At 36.4% G+C, this 27,969-nt stretch overlaps 1 protein-coding gene across 1 annotated transcript in view; it reads left to right on the top strand.

Annotated features, from left to right (window-relative positions):
• Positions 1 to 27,969, top strand: part of RYR2 (ryanodine receptor 2) — a 634,673-nt gene that overhangs the window by 184,221 nt on the left and 422,483 nt on the right. The window contains exons 10-11 of the mRNA XM_025401874.1: positions 9,095 to 9,194; positions 9,894 to 9,990. Of these exons, the coding sequence (XP_025257659.1) occupies positions 9,095 to 9,194; positions 9,894 to 9,990 (197 nt within the window). The remainder of the gene's footprint in view (positions 1 to 9,094; positions 9,195 to 9,893; positions 9,991 to 27,969) is intronic.

The raw sequence follows: 27,969 nt of genomic DNA on the forward strand, positions 1-27,969 counted from the left end.
AAAATTCCATGGTCTTTATTTTGCACCTGATGAAAAGGCTATATTAATGAGGTTGTGATTACCTCTTTTGATATTTATGAAAGCAAATTATTATGTGAGGAACAGTTGCCTTGTTAAGAAAGGAGAAATAGACAAAATAAGAAACAGTTTGAAGTCTGTCATTGACATTGCATTGTTTCAAAGAGTAGGGGCTGGAAATGGGAGAATGAAGAAAGAAGTTTGTGTTTAATCATTAAATGTTGTATTAGTCTGTTTTCATGCTGATGATAAAGACTACCCAAGACTGGGCAATTTACAAAAGAAAAAGGTTTATTGGACTTACAGTCATGGCGGAAGGTGAAAGACACGTCTCACGTGGCAGCAGACAAGAGACGAGGGCTTGTGTAGGGGAACTCCTCTTTTTAAAACCATTAGATCTCATGAGACGTATTCACTATCGTGAGAACATGGGAAAGACTTGCCCTCCATTATTTAATTACCTCCCACTGGTAAGATTTGGGTGGGGACACAGCCAAAGCACATCACATGCATTTTGAACTTTTGTGGTGAGGTCAATATGTATTTAATTTAACTGATTTAGTAAGTTGTAGTTTTGCCAGAGAATAGTCCAATACAGAAGTTTACAGTAAATTGAAATGAAGTAAGTTGAAATAAAGATGTGAAGGATGCTAGAGCAAAATATTCATTTTAAGGTTGAAAAGTGACTACATAAATATAAAATGGGGCATTGTAAACTTTATATGAATATTCACGTGAAAAATCCCAGACATCACCGTGTGTGATGATTGAAACAAAAATCTGAAATAGGGCACGTGGCAATTTAGCAGATACTGAGTTATGGAAACTGTTTTACCATGACCGTAAATCAAAATGTAGTTCATGCGTTACTGGTTTAGGATTAAGTAAGTAGTTGATACTCCCTTGTTCTATAAACATGAACTAGGGTAAGTTTGGGAGTGTTGTAAGTCAGTTTTGGTTTACCAATACTCTTAATTCCAGATTTGAAACATTTCTAGGAAGATTGGTTTTGTTTAATTTCACTTGCCTTGTAGAAGAGGTAATGATGAAGACAAGGAAATGGTATAACAGTGTCTCGTGTAAATGACAGAAACTATTAAATTAAATGGAGCGTGTGATGTTGCGTAGCTATTAGGGAGGCCTGGAGTGTTTCTCTACTTTTGTCCCTTAACCAGTGTAGATAGAAATAGTCACCATGTGAATTTCTAAGACAATATAGGTGTGCAGATTGTAAAATAAGCACTTATTAAGTCCTTGCTATATGCCATGTGCTATGTATGTTAAGGTGATGTGTTTTGATCAGATACGCATTTTGAATTGCAGTTATACCTAGAAACCAATAGCAGTAGAAATAATTCATGCACACTTTTTAATATATAAATTATATACATATTCTATTTTGATTTCAACATAACTATGAATTTTTTCTTATTGTTGTTGTTGTTGTACAATTTGTAGTTCCACTATGTATCAGAGTTTACTTGACAGGATGGCATCATTATGAACTGAAAAATTAAAAATCCAGACCTCACAGGGCCAGGACTGTTCTATCTATCTATCTGTTCTACAACTAACCACCTGAGAAAGTCATCTAATTCTCTGAACTCTGGCTTTCTCATCTGTAAAAAATGAGGTTGATGCTAATAATAATACATAGCACCAAGGTTATTGTGAGGAAGCAATGAGATAATGGATTTAAATATGGGCAGAATTAAAAAGCAATATACAAGTGAAAGTAATAATAATGATGATACATGAGATTTACCTCCTATGGAAGGAAATACACCTTATGATTAATTAAAATTTATGAGTGATTTCCAAGCTACATTTTATTTTATTTTATTTATTTTTTGAGACAGGGTCTTGCCCTGTGGCCCAGGCTGGAGTACTGTGGCGATCATAGCTCACTGAAGCCTCAACTTCCTATTCTTCCCAGTTAGCCTCCCAAGTGGCTGGAACTATAGGGATGAGCCACACCTTGCCCAGCCTGTGCTACATAGCCAATTATTTATGTTCTCTTTCCTGGTAACCTTTCATATGGAGCTACAAGAGAGCGGCCAACCAGGTTGTTCAAATTTCGCTTTCATTTGGTAATGAAGTCGTTGCTTTTATTGTTCATCTCTGTGGACCTGGCATATGGCAGAAACAACAGGAAAGGCCAAGGACACATTACTCATGCTTTCTATCCTCAAATAATTAGTGGAGAAAACAAATCAAACACAGAGCTGTATGAGGATACTGTAAGACAGTAAATACACATTACAGTGTAGCTTGGAGATGCTGAGGGACATTCCTATGGGTATAGAGATGGTGAATTATTATCTTACATTCCCACCGTGGTGGATTAGTAGCGAGTATATGAAGTACTATGGTGTGGATTCAAAGATTTATTTGGAGGACTCAGTGAAAAGGATCTAGAGAAATTGAAAGATCAAGAAGTGAGTTAGTGAAAGGACTTTGGGATAGGCAGAGGTAGTTGAAATAATCTGTAGAATAAACCCTGAATAACTAAAGATGGACTCTGTGTGTGTGTGTATATGTATACATATATATGTGTGTGTATATATATGTATACACACATATATATATATTTGTTTATAAATACAAAGTCTGGTGAGTGTGAACCTGGGCTAATCATGTAACCTTTAGAAACCCTCAGTTCGTTCATCTGGAGTCTGGGAAATAATAAAGAACTTAACTCATAGGGGTGTTATGGGATTAAATGCTGGAATCCAACAAGGCTCGTAGTTCTGTGAATGGCACATAAAAACTGTTTAGTAAGTTACTGTCACTATTTACTTGGGAGATTTGTGCCTGTTAAGAATAGTTAAAGAAGCTGGGCATGGTAGCTCACGCCTGTAATCCCAGCACTTTGGGAGGCCAAGGTGGGCGGATTACTTTAGGCCAGGAGTTCAAGACCAGCATAGCCAAAATAGCAAGACCCTGTCTCTACTAAAAAAAATACAAAAATTAGGCCAGGCCTGGTGGCTCATGCCTGTAATCTCAGCACTTTGGGAGGCCGAGGCAGGTGGATCACCTGAGGTCAGGAGTTCAGGACCAGCCTGGCCAACATGGTGAAGCCCCGTCTCTACTGAAAATACAAAAATTAGCCAGGCGTGGTGGCAGGTGCCAGTAATCCCAGCTACTCGGGAGGCTGAGGCAGGATAATTGCTTGAACCCAGGAGGCAGAGGTTGCAGTGAGCTGAGATCGTACCATTGCACTACAGCCTGGGCGACAAGAGTGAAACTCCGTCTTAAAAAAAAAAAAAAATTAGTTGGGCTTAGTGGTGCACACCTGTAATCCCAGCTACTCAGGAGGCTGAGGCAGGAGAATCGCTTGAATTGGGGAGGTGGAGGTTGCAATGGGCCGATACCGTGCCTCATGCCACTGCACTCCAGCCTAGGTGACAGATTGAGACTCCATCTCAAAAAAAAAAAAAAAAAAAAAAAAAAGTGCTTAAAGAAACAACAGATGTTTAACTAGAAGAAGACAGTGGAAGGAATATTATAGGTGATATTAAATAAAAATCTATCAGGTGAAAGCAAGGTTCATCTTCTGAGGAGGTGCTGATGTTGTTAAAAATAAGTAAGTTTAAAAATGTCTGATAACAAATTAGTTAAAACTACCTTCTAAAAATAAACATTTCCAGTCATTGATTTTACAGCTCTGTAGTCATCGGTGTCTATTGACCGATGAAGGATTTTTCTTTCACTCACAGTGATGGTTAAGCTAAGATTAAACTAATAGTGCATGGGGTACACTCATAAAGCTTACAACTATTACAATGCTAAATTGATGAGAGCTGGTTTGGAGGGTTGGTTTTCACCCTGTCCTCTGAGAAGATGCCTTGTGGACAGCAGAGGATGCTGTGGATGGCACCTGGGATTGATCCACCGTTGTCTGCTGTATACATTGAACACTGGGGCACAATTTCTGAGGTATAGAGGGTCTCAGCCTCTAAAAATGATTGTAAACGCCTCACCCAGATAATGTCTTTTCTCATTTTTGCTGTTTTATATTCTAATGTCAAATGATACATTAATCTTCTTTTCAAAAATATCCGAAAGGAAAGAAATTTTTTTGCTCATTGAAAATCTTATTTTCTTTTAAAGAAGGCCTTAGCAAAGCACCTTAAGAGAAATATACAATTTAAAATAGAGAAAACATGGCCAAGTAGGTATTACTGACTGAATTTATTTCAAACGAAACAAAATAAAACTTACAAAACATTTTGTTTTCTGTGTGTTAGGTGTAAAAATCACTCCAGTATGTACAAATGTTTTCAGTCTAAGGATTGGATTGTTTGCTCTGGAAATGTAGATTTCCAACTGATTTTCTACTGATCAGGTTACTTAATGAAACAGGCCAAGTTTTTCAGATCTGTGAAAACATTGCCAAACAAACAACTGATTGAAAATATATTGGGAAAAACAGAATGCTTAATCTAAAGGGTGATTATGAGAAAATGCTTAAGAGAAAGCTATTCTACAGTTCAAAAAATTTACTTCTTTCTTACCCACCTCTAACTGTCTAATACAAAATATGGGTAATTATTGATTGCATAATAGATTGCTGAATTGCCTCAAGTTGTGTGAAAATAATGATAAAAGAGTGATCATAAATATTTTCGAATGATTTATTATATGAACCAATTCAGTTTTGATTGATTTGCCTTGAGCCTTTCTTTCCTCTGTGGCTCAGGTAATGAAACCATAAAATATTACATTTGAAGAGAACAACTGTTTCTCTGCCCCTCATTTATTTATTTATTTTTTTTCAGAAGAAAAAACTGATGCCTGAGGAGTAATATGACTTGTTTACTTGTGTTTCCTGTCCGAATAAATGACAATGTATTCGGAATGTTGCATCACCAGGGCCGAAGTACCTGGAAGTTTAATAAAAGATGAATAAATGAGGGAATCATTGCATCAGATAAGGGTTCAATTCAGAGATTCTTGGTACGAAGTTTTTGTACCATGGACTTCCATTGCAGGCTGATAAAACTTATTGACTTCATCATAAAAATGGTAAAATGCATAAAATACATGGATCAGAAAGGAAACTAAAGGTATCAAAGTATAATCTGTGTAAGGTGATTTATCATGTCCCTTCCATTTCCGAGATGTTGTGCTTCTTTCATGTAATGTCTTGTTACTCTTGGATCAGCAGTCTTGATTGACAAACCCTCCGACTACTCTGCATTCCAATCTACATTTTTTTTTCTTTTCTTTTTTTTGAGATGGAGTCTTGCTCTGTCGTCCAGTCTGGAGTGCAGTGGTGCGATCTTGGCTCACTGCAGCACAACCTCTGCCTCCCGGGTTCACGCCATTCTCCTGCCCCAGCCTCCCGAGTAGCTGGGACTATAGGCACCCGCCACCATACCTGGATAATTTTTTGTATTTTTAGTAGAGATGGGGCTTCACTGTGTTAGCCAGGATGGTCTTGAACTCCTGACCTCGTGATCCACCCGCCTCGGCCTCCCAAAGTGCTGGGATTACAGGTGTAAGCCACTGCGCCTGGCCCTCCAATCTACATTTTTAAATATGGTGTCTTCTGAAGATTCATGTGCCTATTAGAGCTTGAAAATCACTAATCCTAGGATCAAAGTGAGACCTGGGTGCCCAGAGGTTGGTGGCCAAAGCCCCTGTACTGCTGTTGGTGGATTGATGCTACCATATTTTCCTGTAAATCCTACAGTGGTTCCATATTTCAGCCTAAGGCCAACTTGGCTTTCATCCTCTGCCAATGTCTGTTTTTGCTTTAAGGATAATTCATCCCAATTTCAGTAATTGAAACTGTTGTTGCTTTCTGAATATTGCATACCACAAGCCTGACGTGATGTAGTTTTTACCCAGACTTCCCTTTGCTGTTTAAGCAGCAAAATTGGAAGCATTCAAAATAGAATATTTTCTTTAGAAGAGTAGACCTTATTTAGAGAACTTTCTGTGATTGTAATATAATCTTAAGGACATATTTGGGACTTTTTCCCACAGACTGAAATTTTCATGTTTATGGTTCTCTCATATTTATTATTTATCTTCAGGCATATATATGATTTGGAAATGGCTTTTTTAACTCCCTCACCCTATTTTGTCACTGCTGTAAACACCTTATTGCCTAAAATAGAAGGTCGTTGGCCTGGCGCCAGCCTTTGTCTGTGGGCCTATCAGTGATTCCACCTCTTAGCATGTGCTGTCAGCTCCAAAGACGAAGCTCTGGGCTGTAATGTATGTCCCCGTATCTCCACCTTTGTGCTCACACTCCTGTCTTCAACACATTCCCCTTATCACACATTTCCCTTCTCAGAACTTCTGAGAGGGCCAGGGGGCTCAGCCCACTTCCGATAGCAAGGTTTCTGGTATGTTAAAAATAAAAATTCCCAAATGGTTTACAAAAATGTTTGGTATGTTTTAAGTATTTGCACATAGCACATTCACATTATTAATCCACATACTCAAATCCAATGTATGTAGACACTTGTTTGGGGACAGCATCTCCAAAGATATAAACGTGAGACACAGGCCAAGTGATCCTACTGCCTCCCTCAAAGCCCCCAACCCATGAGAAACTCCGCTCTCATTTTGTTGTATGGAGTGTTCTCTTCTTACAATTCCTGTAGCACGTTGATTATGATTTACACAGCATTTTTAAAGACTTTTCCCCACCTTCCAGATCCATTTATTTATTTATTTATTTATTTATTTGATGGAGTCTCGCTCTGTCACCCAGGCTGGAGTGCACTGGCATGATTTTGGCTCACTCCTAGTTCTGCCTCCCGGGTTCGTGCCATTCTCCTGCCTCAGCCTCCCGAGTAGCTGGGACTACAGGTGTCCACCACCATGCCCGGCTAATTTTCTGTATTTTTAGTAGAGACGGGTTTCGCCATATTAGCCAGGATGGTCTTGATCTCCTGACCTCCTGATCTGCCCGCCTCGGCCTCCAAAAGTGCTGGGATTACAGGCATGAGCCACCATGCCCGGCCCTATTTATTTTTAATTTAATTGATACATAATTTTATACATAATTGGTACAAAATACCACATGTAGCCTATAAATATGTATATATTTTACATATACATATACATACACAAAATACATGCACAAAATTCTGTACCTCAGTATATAAAAAGTGTAGCATGCAATGTTTGAGGTGATAGATATCTCAATTACTCTGATTTGATCACTGCACACTGTGTGCACGTATCAAAATATCACATGTGATGTGTTTATATACTGAGGTACAGCATTTCGTGTATGAATTTTTTCTATGAGATTACAAGCACCCTTGGGGTGGAGAATGTATACTATTAATATACATAGTACATTCAGTGAACCCATGATGAATTAACAAATGATGGTAATCTACGTATCATGATATTACATGAGCTTTCACTTGGTCACAAATATAAGCACGGGTATTTTGAATTGTTTTCAGAGTGTGGTTAAAATCGGTGTCATTCACATGGATATGTATGTGTGTGCGCATGTGCACGTGCTTTTTTTTTTACACTAAGTTATTGAAATAGTATTTATGGAATAGCTTAAAATATGTATTTTTAAGTTTATGGTACTTTTGATTTTATGATTTTGGTTATCTTCTCCACATACATGTTTATTGGATAACATTGCCAGATGCTAGGAATACAGCTGTGAACCTGTGTCAGGTAACTTCTAAAAGGCAAAAAGAAAATAATCCCAAGAATTTCATTGTGTGATAATTGCTTTGAAGGGAAATATATTCTGCTTGTTTGTTAAAGCAGGTGGGATATGATTTATTTGTAAACAAACAGTTTTAACATATTGGAGAAGAAATTGAGTCAATAAAGGAATCTTAGCTGGGATTACGTGTAAGAATGACAGATTGAAGTGAAGAAGAAATTGTACAAAAGCAGGCAGCTAGCTGAGGTTGAGGAGAGGCATAAGAGCAAATTATTGCTAAATCTTATGTATCAGCTGGTAAACTTTCAGTCTTACTAATTGGAAAAACGACTGATAAACCCTATATTCATATCACAATGTTAAAAGTTTCTTTGGTTTTATTTTTAAGAGAAAGAGAGTGAACGACCTCTTCTTGATGGTGACTTGAGAATAGTATCTTTATGTTAAAGAGATCCTTAGGATGTTTAAAAGGCCTCTGGAGTACACCTAAGGTGACTACTTTAGGCTATGACTGATCTTCATCTAACTAAGATGGTCAAGATTTCTGGTCTGATTAAAGTCTGAAATCTTAGGCTATCATCAGCGTTGGCAAAGTGTTACAGAAACATTGCAGGGATATTGGCGATGTTTACTGAGAAGACTCTACGAAAACAGGTGGTTGCTGTATATATGTTTGAAATTCTAGAGGCAGCCTAGTAATGATTAGTAAAATAAGCAAGGCATGTGGCTGTACTCATAATTTTGTTTTTCTTAGTTAACATTCGATAATTCAATCTTATGGCTCTAAAAGATATTAAGTATGTTTTATTTTAATATGTTTCTATTTCTAAGAAGGAAAATCTGAAATTTGGTAATACCTGAATTTTGGAAGAAATGTAGCTTGGTTTTAGATAGCTGTTAGGAAATATCGCCATCTAATGGCTTTTGTATCAAATTGCAGATAACAGTTCCTGAAGGACTCTGTAAAAGACCCTGTAAGATGCCTAAGGACTTCATAAAATGAAGACTCAATAAACTTGGTCCAATAGATTTCACTTACTTCATCATCAAAAAGCTGTCAGAGTGTGATATGTGGAAAACCCAATTATAATTTTAAGTGCTCATTTTGTTCATCAATCACCCTTAAAACAAAAATAGTATCTTGTTACAAATAAACTTATTTAGTGTATTCATTTATGCATATTTTGATTATTGACTTAAGTCAGTAACTGTTCGAATGAAGTTTTAAAATCCCTAAATTCAGAAAGGAATTTCTTTTCTTCTGACTAGTTTTTTGATTCTTGAATGACAGGTTGAAACAGATGTTCTCTATGAACATAACCAAATCAGCAATGTTAAGTTTGCATTGCTAGAAGCGCTTACATATTACAGCTTACCAGAGCCTGAAGTGATGCCTTCTTTTGCTTCTTGATACAGCACTTGTCTTACGGCAATGGCAGCTTACACGTGGATGCCGCTTTCCAGCAGACTCTCTGGAGCGTGGCCCCAATCAGCTCAGGAAGTGAGGCAGCCCAAGGTAAAACTCCACTTCAATTAGACGGCCTGTCCTTGATGCAAAGTTGACGGTCATCTTTGGAATTGTGATAATGAGCTGATTGTTAATTAGAACTTTTGTCTGTGTCTAAATATTCTGTAATGTGCATACCTGACATTTGAGGATCTTGTTGAAATTGCTGTTTTAAAAGTGAAGCTTGGGTGAAGATTAATCTTCCATTATTTTTATGCTACTGTCAGCTTTAGTTTATTTGTGTGTGCTTTCCGTGATAGCTTCCTATGGGTTGTTTTCTTCAATTTTTTGACCTCAGGGTGTTGCCTAGTTGGACTAATGTCAAGATTTCTTGTTTTCTGAGGTCATGCCTTATAGCCGGAACAGGAATTTTACAAAGAATCAGGGTTTCCTAGGGAAATATCTGTATGTGTTCTGGCTGTTACAACTTATATAGGTTCACATCTGATTGAAATGTGTTTGTGTGTTTAACAGAGGATTTTATGTGTTTGAGGTCCTGCTTTTAGTGGGAATATCTCTCACTGTGGGACTTGGGCACCTGGGACTCAGAGGGAACAGCAGGCACGATCTATCTCTGTGACCTTGACTAGGTCCTTAAGATTCACTAGACTTCAGTTTCTTTATGAAAGTAGATTGGACCAGATGATCTGTCCAGTTAACAACATCTGACCCTGACAGTCCAAACTGAATGATTTTTAATTTTTACAGGGTATCTCATTGGTGGTGATGTCCTCAGGTTGCTGCATGGACACATGGACGAGTGTCTCACTGTCCCTTCAGGAGAACATGGTGAAGAGCAGCGGAGGTTGGTACCCGAGCTCATTGCATTGAGACTTGCACTCTTTTGCTTTGATGTAATGTTTTTAAAAAACTAGGGATCTATTTGTTCAGGCCAGTAGCATCATACAGGATGGGTTACTGACATTCATTGGTTCACTGAAGTGATCCATTTGTTGCCCCCCCTTAGCTTTTTCTCATGTTATATTTCTGTTACCTACCAATAGAAGAACTGAAGATTTTTGTATAATTAAAACGTATTAAGAAACACTGAACAAAATAAACCAACCGGAAAGAGTGACCACATTGCATTAAACTACTTAGAACTTCACTAAATGCTCATTAGTTTTGATTAATTTTCTTTTTAGAATGTGTAATCTCAAACTCAGTTTTGAAGTCAGAGTTCTCAAATTGCGTACAATTTTAGGACCCTTTGCTATGACCTCTCATTTATTGATACAGATGATAGAATTGATCACTTTCTCTCATATTTAGTGTGATATAATACCTCTCTCATGTTAATTTATTTGGCACTGGGACAAGATTAAAATAGTATGAATCTACTGAGAAAAGTGCACAAATATTACAAAACCATAAAAATATTTAGGATAGTTTGATTGCTACTGCTCTACCTCACAAATTAATGAATGTAGTAAGATGAATATGTAAATAAGAGATTGCAGTGAGAGAAGGCATTGTATGCATGGTTTGTTACATATCTTTAAATCTTTTAGTGGATATTTGTCATATTAGCATGGACACTTAGGTAACTATTAGTTAATGATTATTTATTTTTATAATTTAATACAAATATATAGGGACCATTTAGAAAATTAACAGCCATTTAACCAGCTGCATAATCTCAGGAAAAGTACCTCTGAAACCTGGGTACTGGTCTTAACCTCTGTTCCCAGGTAGACCTAGATGATGGTCGAGAGTGACATACATCCCCTGGAAACATTCCGTAAGCTAAAAATGCCACTTTCAGTAGGTTTAGGAAGAAGATGGCGATGGTGTCAGTAGGGTTTGTATAAAAGATAACGGAGATTGTAAGACACTTGGATGAAGGAATTAGTTTCAAACACAAGTATAAACTTAAGAACTAGAGAGATGGCAAGTATATTCTGGGAACAGCAATTATTCCAGAGTGATGAGGGGGAAAATGGAAGAAAAGGTGGAAAGTAGACAAGAGAAAGATCCTCAGTGCCATTCCCGTGGGTAGGTTTTTATTCTGAGGTTGTTAGGAAGGGATGTGGGGATCGGAGTGGAATAGTTAGTTCTCCTTTAAAATAGTAACTCTGTTAGGCAAGGAGAGCTTAGATTAGAGGTGGGGAGAATCTAAGTCAGGGAAATGAAATGCAGTAATTCATGTGACAAAATCTAAGAACTTAGCCCAGAGAATGCCATCAGAATGGAGAAGTTTACTTGCATCATAGACATTTAGATAAAAGCGATGGGTTTAGGGGAGAACTAGATACAGACTGTGAGAGAAGGTATCAAATCCAGCGCCATCTTGTTTCTGCCTCAGGGGAAGACAGCTGGGGCTAAAGGATTGCAGGAGATGGTGCATGTTTGCTATAAAAGATGGAGTTAAACTTTGGTTACACATGAGTATAGTCTATGAGACGTCAAGTAGGAAATTGGGATTTCTGAGTCTTTAACTGAAAGCTTGGGATGGATGCAAATTATAAGTGTAAAGTGGATATTTAAAGGAATGGGGTCTATCATATGTTCATCAGACGGAGAGGGAGGAGCTGGGAGCTGGGATTAGATGTGCTTATCAGTTTGGGCATTGCCTTATGAAGGCTGTAAAGCCCTGGAATAACCTAACCAGGTGGGAGGCTGAGGATGGATTCCTACAGAATGCTGATATTTAGGATGTGGACAGAGAAACGAGTCAGTAAGAGAGTCAGAGTGATAGTTTAGTGGGGAATCAGGGAAATTAGTCATTGAAGCCAAAGGATTGAGCTGTGGATATGTTTAATGCTATGATGCATTCATTTGGAGTTAGGGCTTATAAGAGACCATGCCAGAGTCTTTGGATCCTCAGTCCCTGATTTATTAAATTGAAGACTTAGACTAAATGATTCTTAGAGCACTTTTAGCTGTATCTACAGACACTGTAGACCTTTGTGGTTAAGGTAATGGACTCTAGAACCAGACAGATCTGGGATTGGGCCTCTGCTCTGCCACTTACCAGTTGTGTGACTCATGCAGGTGACATAATCTCTTTAAACATTGGTTTTCCCTCTTTGTAAAATGCAGCATAAATATTATCTCCTACTTTGTGGGGCTATTGAAAAGACTAAATAAGAAAATACACGTGACATACTTGATGCATATTGAGAAATCGACACATTTATTGTTGTTGCTGTTATTATCCCTATTATTTAGACTGAGGAGGCAGCATTTAGCCAGACATGATTAAAAAGTTTGAGGGACTCTGGGCATGTGGATGACAGAATGGTACAACATAGACTTTGTAGGAAGAGAGGCCAGACTAGATCCAAGAAGATCCTTTTGATGGCTAGTTATGATTGCAGAGAAATCTAGGGGACAGTTCAAAGATATTTTAATCATGTTCTGGACCCACTCTCCTTTTGCATATTTGTTGAAGCCTGCCCCTCCTTTCCAAATACTCTTCTTGATTTCATGTTGATAATTTCAGTGTCAATTTAATCTCATTATGTAATTAGACCAGCCTGTCAGGACTCTTGTAGGTAGTGATGGTGGTAAGAACACGTTTGTTTGTGTCCCTTTTTATAACATATTTACATGGGTGAAATTAGATGAAAATGGATGTCAGATTATGACTTGAGGGAGAAAATGAGTCCACAATAGGTGGCACAGAGCCGAAGGGATGTAGCTTAAGAAAAAACTGCTTGTGTTAGTTATACTGGGATTAAGCAATTATTTGAATTGAATGATAAAAATAATTCCTTGAATTTCAGTTATATAGCACTTTGTTATTTCTAAATCTTGTTAATACCATTGCTTAGAAAATTTTCAGCCTCCCTCTGTTACTTCCCTAGGTCATTGTAAGGAACTTGAGGGAGGCAAAGGATGGCTCAGCCTGGAAGCAGCCTTTCTTTATTTGATATCAGTCTTTACTGGGGGAGACGTGCATAATGATGATCTAAAAATATATTTTTTTCCATTCATTAAAGAAGTAAAAATAATTTGATTTCTGCATAGTGACTTGAAAGCTAGAGAAAGTCCTGGGAAATATGTAAAAAAATTTTTTTTTTACCTTTTAATTCTTTCCTGTAATTATGATCTGGCTATACTCATTAGTTGTATGCTGTTGTTAACGTTAAATAACTAAAGTTCAATTTACTTTTTTAGGAGACATAGTGGAAACTATTAAGGAGATAGCCAGAAGAGATGTTCTGAGTGATTTAGGAGTAGTCTGGTCATAAATGCTGTGTGTCTACACGGATTTGTCCACCTGTTCCTGCTTTGTTCTATTGACAGTTATTTAATATACATAACTGTAGTTGTAGCTATTGAAAATCCAGCTAAATTTTGGCTTTTATGATTCTGGATATCAGTAGAGGTACCTTTACCTTCCTCTTCACATTTAGATACGTATGTGTATGTGGTTACCTATTCATTCTCCTAAAGAATGTTAATAAAGCTCTTAGAATGAAGAGCATATAGAGCTATTCAATTAAGAAGAACTAAATTGGAGATGAGGCCTATCTGAGTTAAACTAAATATTTATCTTTTTCTCATGCTTCCTGCTCATTTTGCTTCTATGGATTGAATTCTGATGTGTTCATGAAATACAGCATCACTGTTGTTTTAAGTTACTTGAGATTTTTTTCAGGAAGACAAATCGCTCTAAAATGACTAGTAGTCAACTTGTCTAAACAACAAAAAATAGTGAAAATATAACCTATAGTAGTTGTGAGCAGTCAAGTAAAAGGGAGAGATCCCATGAGTATTAACTATAGTGTCATAACTTTTTAGTTCTTATTAAACTCTTCAATTAGTGAGATAGAATGAGTTAAAGAGAAGCAAGTCTGGTAGTTGGGAAGGGATGTGTCAGCATCCCTTGTCAATTATATTTTAATTATTGCTTTAAAAATGGACTTTTGGGCCTGACGCAGTGGCTCACGTCTTTAATCCCAGCACTCTGGGAGACCGAGGTGGGCGGATCACAAGGTCAGGAGATTAAGACCATCCTGGCTAACACGGTGAAACCCTGTCTCTGCTAAAAATACAAAAAAAAAAAAAAAAAAAAAAATTAGCCAGGCATGGGCGCCAGTAGTCCCAGCTACTCGGGAGGCTGAGGCAGGAAAATGGCATGAACCCGGGATCTTGCAGTGCACGGAGATCGCGCCACTGCACTCCAGCCTGGGCGACAGAGCAAGACTCTGTCTAAAAAAAAAGAAAAGAAAAGAAAAAAATAAAACCTTTTGCACAACAGGGTAACTACAGCCAACAATAAATTTATTGTACATTTAAAAATAACTACAAGAGTCTAGTTGGATTGTTTGTGACACAAAGGATCAATGCTTGAAGTGATGGATCCCCCATTTACCCTGAAGTGATTTTTATGCATAGTATGCCTGAATCAAGGCATCTCATGTACCCCATTGATATATATACCTACTAGATGCCCACAGAAATTAAAAATAAAAACTTAAAGAAGTAGGCTTTCATTCTGGAGGCTTGAAATTTGATTGCAAAATTTTATTTCAAGCCTGACATATTTTATGTGGAGATTATTTTCTGTTCTAGACTTTGTTTCTAGATAGCATCTCATTATAGCCATCCAAAATTTTATGTGAATATAATAAAATATCAACAAAGGCATTTCCTTTATGTGCACACAGACTTATTTATGGATTCGATGTGCACTACGTGAATAAACTCTGCATACTTTTACATTAATACATTTTAAAATGGATGCATTGGGGAAGATTATTTGGGGCCTATAGTTTGGAAATCTATTAAGGAAACATTGTTTGAAAAGCATTATTTATGTTAAAAACAGGTTTCCAATGTTGAAACTAGTTTTATTGATTCAATAAGAATTTGTAGGATGACTATTATTTTCTGGGTGCTGGGGCTTATAGTAGTATACAAAAATTTACAAAGTTTATTTTCTCAAGAAGTTTACATTCTAGTAGGCATATATGACAATAAATATGTTTATTTATAAATGCATACACTTACCCATGTATACAGAGATAAAATGCTTTAGGTGATGATAAGAGCTAAGGAGAAAAATAATGCGTGGAAGGGGATGGAGATTTTTCATGTGTGTGGTATGTTTGGTGGGGTGGTAAGAAGAGGAGAGGTGGGGAGAGAAGGAGAGAAAGGTTGTTCTTCTTCCACCTTATCTGGCATTACTCTTGGCATATGCTTGCTGTGTCTTGTTACTTTCAAATGCAGGCCAATTAAGTCATAGTTTCTGACAGTATCTGGAAATAAATGCTACATTTGCTTTCCAAAATGTGACTCAGCAGGAAAAAGCTATGCCATGTGTATGCATGACAATATTTTTACCTCCATGCCTCTTTTAATATTATGATGATTTAATGAGCTTTAGTTGTAAATAATTGATAACGCATGAGATGGATTGGATATAATGAATTAAATGTCTCTCCGTCTGGCTTAGAAAGAGATTGCATAGTTTATATCTGTGTACAAAACTGGATGGATGACTAATATCTTTGTGAGGATATTTGTATGCTTTTGGCCACCACCTAGGTGGAAGCTTTTAAAGCTATTCTGTTGTTCTCCAAAATGGTCAAGGATAAAGTTTAACCTATGAAGGCTTTTCCTCTTTTTCTCTATCTTCAGGTCCTGCATATATCTTTTCAGCCTGGAACTGAGAGTTAGATGAGTCAGCTAAACAGTCTTGCTGGAAGAGTCAGTACATAAAGGAGAGCTACTTTCTGCTTTTTGCCTCTTCTCCTTTGGGAGAGATTCACTTTTTACCCCAAACTTAAACTGATTGCTGATTGCAGAGAGCGCAGTAGCTACTGTAGTTTGTCATGTTCTGGAAGCCTGACTTGGTCTAGAGCCGCATTCTCAAGGCATGGGCTGGGTAGAATGGCTGCTTCAAAAACGTGGGCTTTTAACACAGAAGATTAAAAATATTCATAGGAATTTGAGCTGCTGGATCTTAGCAAAAATGAAAAACAATGAGACATTTGATGCATTTAGAGTATATGAATAGAAAAACAGACAATAGATTAAAATCAACATTATACAAAAAGAAAGCTCTCAATGATTTTCTCAATTAAAATTTAAGAACATGACTTGTCTACATTGGGTTTATTAACTTAATCTATATGTAAGCAATATCTTTCAGAAGGGAAAAAAGAAAGAGAAGCATCTTCTTTTTTAAATTTCCAGATGGCTTTATGGTTGTGTTGTGTCTGCAAAGGATGCAAAGTAAAGGTAACAACATGTATTTTGTTGTTTTTCTGCTCTAGTCCTACCTACGTGATTCTTTCAATGGTGATTCAAAGTGTAAGTTATTGTTGTTTCAAATTCATGCTGATTCATTTACATTTTATACAGAGGTGTCATCTCAAAACATACCTATTTTCCCTTGTGCAGCAACTTGAATAGAGCTATTGTGGCAAACTCAGCCCCTGAATAAATAAGTAATGCTTCTTGAGATGCTGGTTAGGCAAGTACTTCTTGATTTGTTACTAGGAAGAGACTCCTGACAGCTGCTTTAGCACCTGCCTGTGGCTCAGCTGCTCAGCCACATGCTCCCAAAGGTACCAGCAGCAGAAATTCTCCTATGAAAATGTGTCAACTGAAACACTTATAATTTCACTCTGAAATAACCTTTTAAGACTGGATTTGCTTTTCAATTGCCTCAACTGAATTCCTTTAATATTTATTGAGGGACTTATATAGCCCAGACATTTTTGGTATGTGCTGGGTATGAAAACATGTCTGAGGCCCAGCCACTATCTTTCTGGAACTCACCATCTGTATTAGTCTGTTCTCACACTGCTGTAAAGAAATACCTGAAACTGGGCAATATATAAAGACAAGAGTTTTAATTGGCTCACACTTCTGCGGGCTCTATAAGAAGCATGGCTGGGGAGACCTCAGCAAATTTATGATCATGGCAGAAGGCGAATGGGAAGGAGGCATGTCTTACATGGCTGGAGGAGGAGGAAGAGAGCGAAGGGGAAGTGCTACACAGTTTTAACAACCAGATCTTGCGAGAACTCATTATTACAAGGATAGCAGGGGAAAGTCTGCCCCCATGATCCAGTCACTTCCTATCAGTCCCCTCCTCCAACATTGGGGACTATAATTCACAGTGAGATTTGGGCAGGGACACAAATCCAAACCTTATCACCACCTTTTAAGATCTCAACAACACTGTATTCAGGATGAAGTGAATGTTAATCTGGGAGAAGCCATTTATAATTTTTGTAAAACTTAGATGGTAGAAAACATATTTTACCATTCAACCATGTGAGAAAGATCAGCCAAGTCTTTGCTGACCTTTGATTTTGAAGGATATTTTTGTCGGCCTATGAAAAGTTAACAAAAAAGCTTTTCTTTTCAATAATTAGTTTGAACCTGCTGTTCAGTATCAACTCTAAATGGGAATTGCAGGTGAGTAATTGTGGGTGACTGTAACTATTTTTCAGATGATTCCTACATACATTTTAAATACGAAGGTCTAGTCATAAATGAACACAACCAAACTAAACTTGATTGAGGACACGTCTGCTAGTAGGACTGTCTTCAACTTCCCCACACTTTCACTTCCCCCATCCCATAGGGCCATTGATCACCCTGTTGGTCTGCATATTCATCTCTTCCATTCAGTTTTCAGCCAGGGCTGTGCCATTCATTTCTTGCATACCTTTTGCATAGTGAGGTATATGTGGGAATCGGCATACAAATGCTATTATTTTGTATTTGTGAAAGAAAGAAATGGAGAAAAAATAACTCATACACTTTAATGTAAGCTTGGTTAAGGATGGCTGTATAGAGAATCACCCTTGGTTGTGAGGTCCCCCATTTATATTATCTTGACAATTCCCGAAGGATTGTTATCTGCCAGCAATTAGGGGAGGGGAAAGAAAGCCATTTTAATAAATCAGCATAATAACCTGAGTGAGTAGAAAACTATTTTGAGGACTATGAATGACTCCAGTATGCTTGGCTAAGTCATCTATATTGAAAATACCTTGATTTCAAGTGCGTAACTCTACATATGGGAAGAGTCTCTGGACCAATAGAACAGGAATCTGAATCTTGACGACAGTGATTTAAAACAAAAGCATTTTTGGGGTTGTAGATATCTTTGAGAATCTAATATATGCTACAGATTCTTCCATAGAAAATTTACATACTTGCCAACATGCACAATTTTTGTGATGTTAAATTATGTTTTCTCCCACTATTTTCTCTATTCTTTCTTCCCATTTAAGCAGCCAGCAGTCCCTGTGTTTCTTTGCCTAAGGGGAGGTTTGAGACTTGGCAGAAAGCTCAAGTTTTCTATAAGGCATCTCTCTTCCTGACTTTCAGTCCCCAGAGATTAAATCTAAAGCAATTGTTATGCTTAATGTCTTAGACAGAAAGGAAAGAGGGATTGCTTCGGACAGAAAAAGGAGACGTTTTCCCCAGACTTAAAAGACATTCACATGGATCAACTGGACTTTCATACATACACAAAAGAGAACCTGGGCCTAAACTTCACATTTTATATCACATCTAATTCCAAATAGATCACAGACTTAAATATGAAACACAGACTTTTAGGAAAAAAAAATAAAAGTTTTAGGGGAAAAAAAGCAGATAGAAAAAAATCTTTGGGATCGTAGAGTTCTTAAACTTGACCCCAAAAGCATGTCTATAAAAGAAAACAATGAGGCTGGACACAGTGCCTCACACCTTTAATCCCATCATTTTGAGAGGATGAGACAGGTGGATCACTTGAGGTCAGGAGTTTGAGACCAGCCTGAACAACATGGCAAAACCCTGTGTCTACTAAAAAATACACAAATTACTCAGCTGACCCTGAATTGGAGAGATGAGGAGCATCTGGAAAAGGATGCAACCGCCAGTGAGGTAGGAGGAAAACCTGGAGAGTGGAGTCAAAGCACAAGATTGTCAAGGGCAGTGGAGTGATCAGCTATGTCAAATGCAGTTCTCCCCTCAAATATATCCATAAATGGAATGCCCTTGGAACAAAATGTTTTCATTCTTTTCTTTCTTATAGCCTCAGCTATGAACTTTGTGCATTACTGTCAAGTCTAATCCATAGACTCATTCTCCTGAACTTCTCTCCTAAATGTGCAAGTTCTTACTGCATATGTCTGCATTAATTTCACTTGAGACAGCAATTCAAATATATCAACCTTAATTTAATTCCATCAGAGATGTTTTCCTTCTTACAGTCCGTAACTTGGTTATGTATACCAGTCTACTGTGGTCAAAACTTTGCCTTGACTTTTCTGTTTTTGAAATAAGAGAAAGAAGGACTTTAAGTCCTATTGATTTTATTGCTATTTTTTTTCTCTCTTAGACTTGTTTCTCTTGCTGATATCAATTTTAAGGGTGCACCTTCCTGTTTACTGTGATTTGAGGGTTCTGTCGTGCTGTTGCTTTCAGATTAATATCCAAAGTCCTTATCTTTAACTCCTTATCCTTTTTATCCTTGTGGATTTGTGACCCCCATTCAGAAAAGTAGGTGAGAAAACCTTCTTAACTTTATCTCTTCATCCCACCGTCAACCACTGAGATATTCTTGCACTTTGAACATGGCAACATTCTACTTCAAGATTCTGCAACCTTTCTACTCCACTGCCATGCTCCTCATATCCTCATTCTTTTCTTTGCGTGCTGAATTCTTACTCAGCTCCAAGGGTGAACTCAAATATCTCCCTCATGAAAACTTTCCAGAGCTCTTATTGGCAATTTATGTCCTTTCACCGGCTTCCCTCCTCTTCCCTTCCCTCCCTTCCCTCTTCTTCCCTTCCCTTCCTCCCCTCCCCGCCCTTCCCCTCCCTTCTCCCATCTCTTTATATGTAGTTTCCCCATAATACCACATAGGCTAGTTTTTGTTGTTCGTGTCTTTCTTACCATGTTAAACTGCATATTCGTGGATACAGGAACTTTGGTTTTTTATATTTATTTTTCGTAAAATATGTACCTGTGTGTCTAGAATATGAATGGTAAGCAATTAGTGTTTGTTTTTGGTTAAATACAATTATATTTCTATATACTGTTGTTTATATGAAAGAACAGAAAGATAATAGTTCTTCATATTTTTTACTTTTGCAACATTTACATATACACATTTGTAGCTCTCCATCCTTCTCTTTTAAAGAGAATAATCAAAGTTTATTTGAGATAGCCTGGTGTTATTTTGTTTATTCTGGAGAAAAAAATGCCCCAAAAACTACCTCCTTTTTTCCCTGCTAGTATATTCCTAATATATTTTCATTACTATGTTAATATTTGTTGAGCTGGATTACTTAATGATTTTTTTAAAATTAATAGACTTTATTATATACTCTTAGGTTTACAGGAAAATTGAGCAGAAAGCACAGAGAATTCTCCCTCACCAGTTTTCCTGTTATTAACATCTTGTATTAGTGTGGTACTCTTGTTATAAATGATAAAGCAATATTGACACATTATTCTTAATTCTCTAAATTATGCTTACTCAGTGGTGTGCATTCTATAGGCTTTGACTAATAACATATATTCACAATTGCAGTATCACACACAATCATTTCACTGCTCTAAAAATTCCCTATTCCCCATTTATTCCTTCTTCCCTCCCCTGAACTCCTGAAAAAATAATTTTTTTTTACTGTCTCCATAGTTTTGCTTTTCTCAGGATGTTAGATAGTTGGAATCATATAGTTATAGCCCTTTCAAACTGGCTTCTTTCACTTAGCAATATGCATATATGGACTTCTCTATATCTTTTCATGACTTGATAGCTGATTTCTTTACATCACTGAAAAACATTCCAGTGGGTGTGTTACAGTTTATTCATATTTTGGAAGACATCTTGGTTGCTTCCAAGTTGTGGTAATTAAAAACTGCCATTAATATTTACAAGTTTTGTATAGACCTAATTTATTTGGGTAAATATCAAGGAGCACAATTGGTGAATCCTATGGTAAGAGTATGTTTAGCTTTTTAAGAAACTGCAAAACTGTCTTCCAAAGTCGCTGTATCATTTTGTAGTCTCACCAGCAATGAATGGGCATCCTCACCAGCATTTAATGTTGCAGTATTCCAGATTTTGGCCATGGTAACTGATGAATAGTGATACCTCAGGTTGCAAATGATGACATATGACGTTGAGCATCTTTTTAAATGCTTATTTGTCATCTGTATATCTTTGATGAGATGTCTTAGATCTTTTGGTGAATTTTAAATTGTTGAATTTTAAGAGTTCTTTGCATATTTCGGATGCCAGTCCTTTCCCAGATATGTGTTTGCAAATATTGTCTTTCAGTCTCTGGCTTGTCTTTTTATTCTCTTAATAGTGTTTTCTTGCAGATCAGAGGTTTTTAATTTTAATGAAGCCCAAGTTACCAATTTTTTATTTCATGGAATGTACTTTTGACATCTAAAACATCATTGCCAAATGCAAGAACATCTAGATTTTTTCTTATGGTATTTTCTAGCAGTTTTATAGTTCTCTGTGTTACATTTAAGCCTATGGTTCATTTTGAGCTAAATTTAGTGGGAGGTGTCAGGTGTGTTCTAGATTAGTTTTTCTACACATGTGTATAAAGTTGTTCTAGCACTGTTTGTTGAAAGGACTATATTTTCTCCATTGTATTAGGTCTGTGATCCATTTTGAGTTAATTTATGAAGGGTGTGGTCTGTGTCTAGATTATCTATCTATCTGTCTGTCTGTCTGTCTGTCTGTCTATGAGGATATCCAGTCTTTTCAGTACTATTTGGGGAGAATTTCCATTGAATTACTGATTCTTTGTTAGAGATCAATGTACTGTATTTGCGTGGGTCTATTTCTAGTCTCTCTATTCTGTTCCATTGACCTATTTGTCTATTCTTTCACCAACATCACACTGTGTTGATTACTGTAGCTTTATAGTAAATCTTGAAATCAGATAGTGTCAGTCTCCCAACTTCGTTCTTCTTCAGTATTGTGTTGGCTCTTCTGTAAACTTTAGAATCTTTAGAATCTTTAGAATCAGTTTGTTAATATCTACAAAACTCATATAAACTTTAGAATCAGTTTGTTAATATCTACAAAATAACTTGCTGGGATTTTGATTTTGATTGCTTTGAAACTATAGATCAAATTGGGAAGAACTGACATCTTGAAAATATTGAGTCTTCCTATCCATGGACATGGAATCTCTCTCAATTTATTTAGATTTTGTTTGACTTTTTAAATCAGAGTTTTGTAGTTGTCCTTATTTAGATTTTGTACATATTTTGTTAGATTTGTATTTCAGCATTTAATTTTTTGGTATTAGTATAAATAATATTTTTTACTTTAAATACCTATTGTTCATTGCTGGCATAGAAGAAATTGATTTTTGCATATTAGTGTCCTGCAACTTTCCTATAATTGTCTATTAGTTTCAGGAGATTTTTGTTGTTATTCTTGATTCTTTGAGATTGGGATAAATAATCATGTCATCTATGAAGAAAAACAGTTTTATTTCTTCCTTCTCAGTCTGTATATATTTAATATCCTTTTCTTATCTTATTGCATCATCTAGAACTTCTAATACAGTCTTGAGTAGTAGTGGTGAAGAGAACATTCTTGATTTGGTCCTGATGCAGAAGCAACAAGTTTCTCATGATTGAGTTTGGTGTTAGCTGTAGATATTCTTTGTAGATGTTCTTTACCAACTTGAGGAAGTTCCCTTCTATTCCTCATTGCCTGAGAATTCGTATTATTAATAGACACTGGATTTTGTCAAATACTTTTTCTTCATCTATTGATATAATCAATGACTTTTTTCTTTAGCATGTTGATATGATGGATTATGCTATGGTTCAGTGATATCTTAATTATCTTATATATACAGAAGGAGAAAATATTTATTTTTTGCTATCATATACGTATTCAAACAGTACATTCCTTTTGAAATAAAAAATAGTGATTTCTGGAAATACCTGTTATGACATTTATAATATATTTTGTTTAGATTATGAAATAACTACTGGTTTTTGAAGGGAGAATTGAATTCTGTGGTATGTCACAGAAATTCTGTGGGATATTCTGTGATATATTCATTTAAAGTGGAATTTGGATAAATGAAGTAGTATTTTATTACTGCCCTGCATTGCAGTAACTAAAATACATTGATATGGCTTCTTCTTTGTCCCTGTTATATTCTACAGTAACATGTAATTATAATATGAATTGGCAAGGAAATCTTCAGAGCCTAGTAAACTGTTCTTCTCTATTTTTAACATATGTAATGGATTCATGATCAAAATTTGATGCGACTAATTGAATTGTCTTTTATTATTATTATTTACCTCTTCTGGTGTTCAGTATTTGTTATACACTTTTTCGTGACAAAAAATGAAACCAGAATGTTATGTGTTCAGAAAATAGGGTTCTGAATAGTTCTGTATCATTTCCCCATTGCTCAAAAGTCATGGTAAATGTAAAAAAGAGAAAAATAAAGTTCACTTAGAGCCCGTCTCAAAGTGTCTGTGATGCTGTAGTAATAATAGACTATGTAAGCTATTCAGCATTACTGCACTAACCTTGTCAGGGCTTTTTTATATTGAAGAAACAAAAGTAGATTGAAAAATGCCCCAATTGTTCTTTCATGTGGCTTTTTTGGATAAGCCAAGTGCTCTGAAGCACTGTAAATTTGTCTGTATTTCTCGTAAGGGGAAAAAAAGATCTGTCACAGTGTAGATATGAATTCTAGATTTAGAAATGTTATTCAAGATAGATAAGGTGAGACATTTCTCTCAAATAATGAAAGACCCTAGACCCTGGATTTTATTCAGCTAGCTTTCTCTGAGATTAAAATGACCAATAATATGGGTAGAATATTCTAGATCTAGGGTCAACCAATCAAGGCAGTAGGTCAAATCCAACCCACTGCCTTTTTTTGTAAATAAAGTTTTATTGTTATGCAGCCATCCTATTTTTAAAAACATGTTGTCTATGTTTGCTTTTATATGATAATAACAAATAATGGGACAGAGACCATATGGCTCATAAAACCTAAAATATTTACTAACTGGCCTTTTACAGAAAAAGTAGGTCCACTTGTATTTTAGACCACCCTTTCGTGGTGGCAATGAAAGTCATAGTGGTGGGTGTCAAGTCCAACAGTTCTAGAGACTGTGGATCCCTATGCTGGAGCTACAGGAAGGGTGACAAAACAGGTGACTTCAGAAGAGGATTTAAATAAGAGAGAAGGTAGGAAAAGAAATATTCTTTTAATCTATATAATGTATGCATTCTTTTCAGAGCTTGAATTTGTTATAGTGTCATTTTACAAGTGTTTGCAATGCATACACAATAGAATATTATATAACCTTAAAAAAGAAGGCAGTCCTGTCATTTGCAACAACATGGATGAACCTGGAAGACATTATGCTAAGTGAAATAAGCCAGGCACAGAAAGACAAATACTGCATGATTTTACTTATGTGTGGAATTCAAATTCATGGAAGGAGAGAGTAGAATGGTGGTAGCTAGAGGTTGGAAAGATGTTGGTCAAAAGGTACAAAATTTCAGTTAGACAAGAGGAGTAAATGTGAGAGATTTAGTATATTACATGATGACTGTAGTTAATAACCATGTATTCCATACATGGAAATTGTTAAGGGAGTAGATTTTAAGTGTTCTTACCACAGAAAAGTAGTAAGTATGAGAGGTGTATTTAGGTATGTGTGAGTATTTAGGTATTCCACAATGTATACATATTTCAAAACATCATGTTATACATTATAAATATATACACTTTTTGTTTGTTAATAAAAAATATATATATATATTGCTGGAGATGCCCAAGAAAGGCATATTGACTAGTATGTGAATTTTAAGACTGCAAATATATTCAGAATCATTTTGATATAGAGAACTACTAAAAGCAAACTGAGGCTCATCATGGCTCATGCTTATAATCCCAGCACTTTGGGAGGTTGAGCTGGGCAGATCACTTGAGTCCAGGAGTTCGAGACCAGCCTGGGCAACATGGTGAAACCCTGTCTTTACATAAAATGATACAAAAAATCAGGCAGATGTGATGGCATGTGCTTGTGGTCCCAGCTACTCTGGAAGCTGAGATGGGAGAATCGCTTGAGCCTGGGAGGCAAAGGTTGCAGTGAACGAGATTGCACCATTGTGTTCCAGCCTGGGCGACAGATTGAGATTCTGTCTAAAAAATAAAAGAAAGAAAGAAAGAAAAAAAGTATGCAGATATGCCTGAAAAGGAATGCTGATGTGTAAATGCATCAGTTTGCTATCCTGGAGGGAAGGTCCTTAGTTTTCATTAGATCTCAGTGACCGTGTGACTCCATAAAGGTCAAAAACCACTGCTGAAGAACATGCTGGGCATAATGGGACAGGTAGACAGGGGAGGTAAGCGGAGTAAGGACATGCCATTTTGTGAAAATGCTTATGCAGACCTATGGAGAGAATCACATAGTGAGGAACTGAAACGCCTATGGCAGCCATATGATTGAACCATCTTGAAAATAGGGCCTCCAGCTCTAGTTAAAACCTCCAGTGACTGCAGCTCTAGCTAACATCTTGACTGCAACCTCACAAGAGACTCCAAGGCAGAAACCAAGCAATGAGCACCTAGTTAAGATACACTGTATTCCTGACCCATAGAAACAGTATAAAATAATGTGTTTATTATATTATTTTTTTAAAAAAGGAATGCTGAGATCCTGCCATTGAATTGCAGGGGGAGGTTAGCACTGAAGTGACTGATTTATGATGAAGCTATTAATAGGTAGGCTTCATTTCCTAGTTGTCCCGAGCAATTTTATAATTTAGGGACTTTGAATATCAACAAGTATATAATATGATTGATTTAGCAACAGTCCATTCAATTCAGACAAAATATTTTTGAGTCTTAACTCCCTATATGGAAGGATTGAATATAAATTATGACCATAATCATGGTTGTGATCATCACCATCACTATCTGCACCCTCAGAGCTGACATTTGTTGTGCAAAGACTCTTCTAAGTGGTCTATGTGTGTTATATCACTCATTCATTCTTCACAGTAATCCAGTGAAAATTATTCCCATTTTACATATGAAGAAAATGAGGCAGAGAGGAGGTCAACAGCTTCCACAAGTTCACACGAAGAAGTGACATCTTCAGAAAGTTAGTAACAATCAAATGTGAAAGTGAGTCATCAACTGTTAGTTGCCCTGCAGAACAAGCGAGAAAGTAACTGTGATGTCATTGGTTCACAGAGCCCTGTGGCAGCACTCACAATGAAAGGAAGCGGCTTCCTTGCAGGTTGGAGGTGTCTCTTACAGTGTGCAATCTTTCATTAATAATGCATTTTATGATTCTGTACTAAAGTTCACTAATTAGAATTGTGTGCCCTATAAAATTTTATTGTAAATATATGCCCAACTGTCAAGCTATGAAGAACTCGTAAGGATTTGCGCTTTTATTAATATGCTAATGCTAGTCCTTTCTGGGCCTCAGATTCTGAAGATGAACTATCCTAGCTGTCAAAGTGCCTGCTTTTTACCAAGAAACAAGTGGTTCGACAACTGAGATAAGACTCAAATTGTGTGTTATAGCCCAAAATATGAAAATAACTAATTTTATATCAGTGGACAATATTATAATAGTTATGAACAGCGGAATTGATGGTATCATCGGAAGAATTTGTACTTAGAATAACCTTAAAGGGCCTCTTCAGGCAGTTTTATGCGATCAGCCTGAAATATGAGTTCCTTAATGAAATGTATTATATTATGGGATAATGTGTTATGTAGGCATAACTTACAGCCTGAAGTCTGAAATCTTTCAAAATGCTGTTGAACAAGCTCATACTGCTGGTTATTATACGTGCATATTTTTAACATTCCTATTCAGTGAAATTACAGTGACTTTGACTTTGTCTGGTTTATGAGATTAAAATTTTTAAACAAAATTCTGTTCAAAATAATAACAATGTCCAGTTCTTTTAGCACATACTTATTTTCCCAGTAGCTGTAACACTGTTTTAGTACATTGTAAAAATAGTCTCCAGTTAACAAAGAGCTGCATGAGCTCTTTTGTATTTTCATATCCATCGACCTTCCTAAATTCTGGCATCCTTCCTGCTATTTGCATTAAAATCCCTTGTGATGATTAGCTCAAAAGGTGCTGTTGCTCTCAGTCTGTGTAATTTCTTAGAGAATCTTTCTCCCTTCTCAGTCTTCCAGCTGAAAGGGCATTTGCTCTGAGTATAATCATTTATTTGTATGAGTTCAAAGTTGGTAATACCATTTGGTAAACTTGTTGTCTTCAGGACAATTGCCCTTCTAGACTCTGACTTGATACCTGAAATGCATTGCAGGGAAAAGGGACAATCCCTTCATAGAGCAGGTGTATTCCTCTAGGTGGGCTGATTTCTCAATGAGTTTGAATGTCCTTAATGTCCTTTATGATGGGACTGAAATGCCTATGTATTTAAGATCTTGATATTGTAGTGCCAATTTTCAGTCTGAAACAGCCCATGAAGACTTGATTAGACAACCATTGACATTCTGCACTTGCTGTCTTTTAAAATTTTAATAAAAATACCATTAGATTTTTATAAAAGATCATTGTTAAATTCAAAAGGTAAAGTTATCAAAGTAAAATATTTGCATGATAATTCTTCACTTTATTGTAGAAATCCATATAATTTTACAAAGATATATTATTCATGCTATTTGTATCTTAGAGACCTTTTTAAAAATTTTTGAGCTTAATTTCTCTATACCTTATGTAATTGTTCCTCTAATGTAATTAATACTAATAGTTTGATGTTCATCATTTGACAACTTTCTCCGTGCTCATACAGATA

This window comes from Theropithecus gelada, chromosome 1 (genome assembly GCF_003255815.1).
Source record: "Theropithecus gelada isolate Dixy chromosome 1, Tgel_1.0, whole genome shotgun sequence".
NCBI lineage: Eukaryota > Metazoa > Chordata > Mammalia > Primates > Cercopithecidae > Theropithecus > Theropithecus gelada.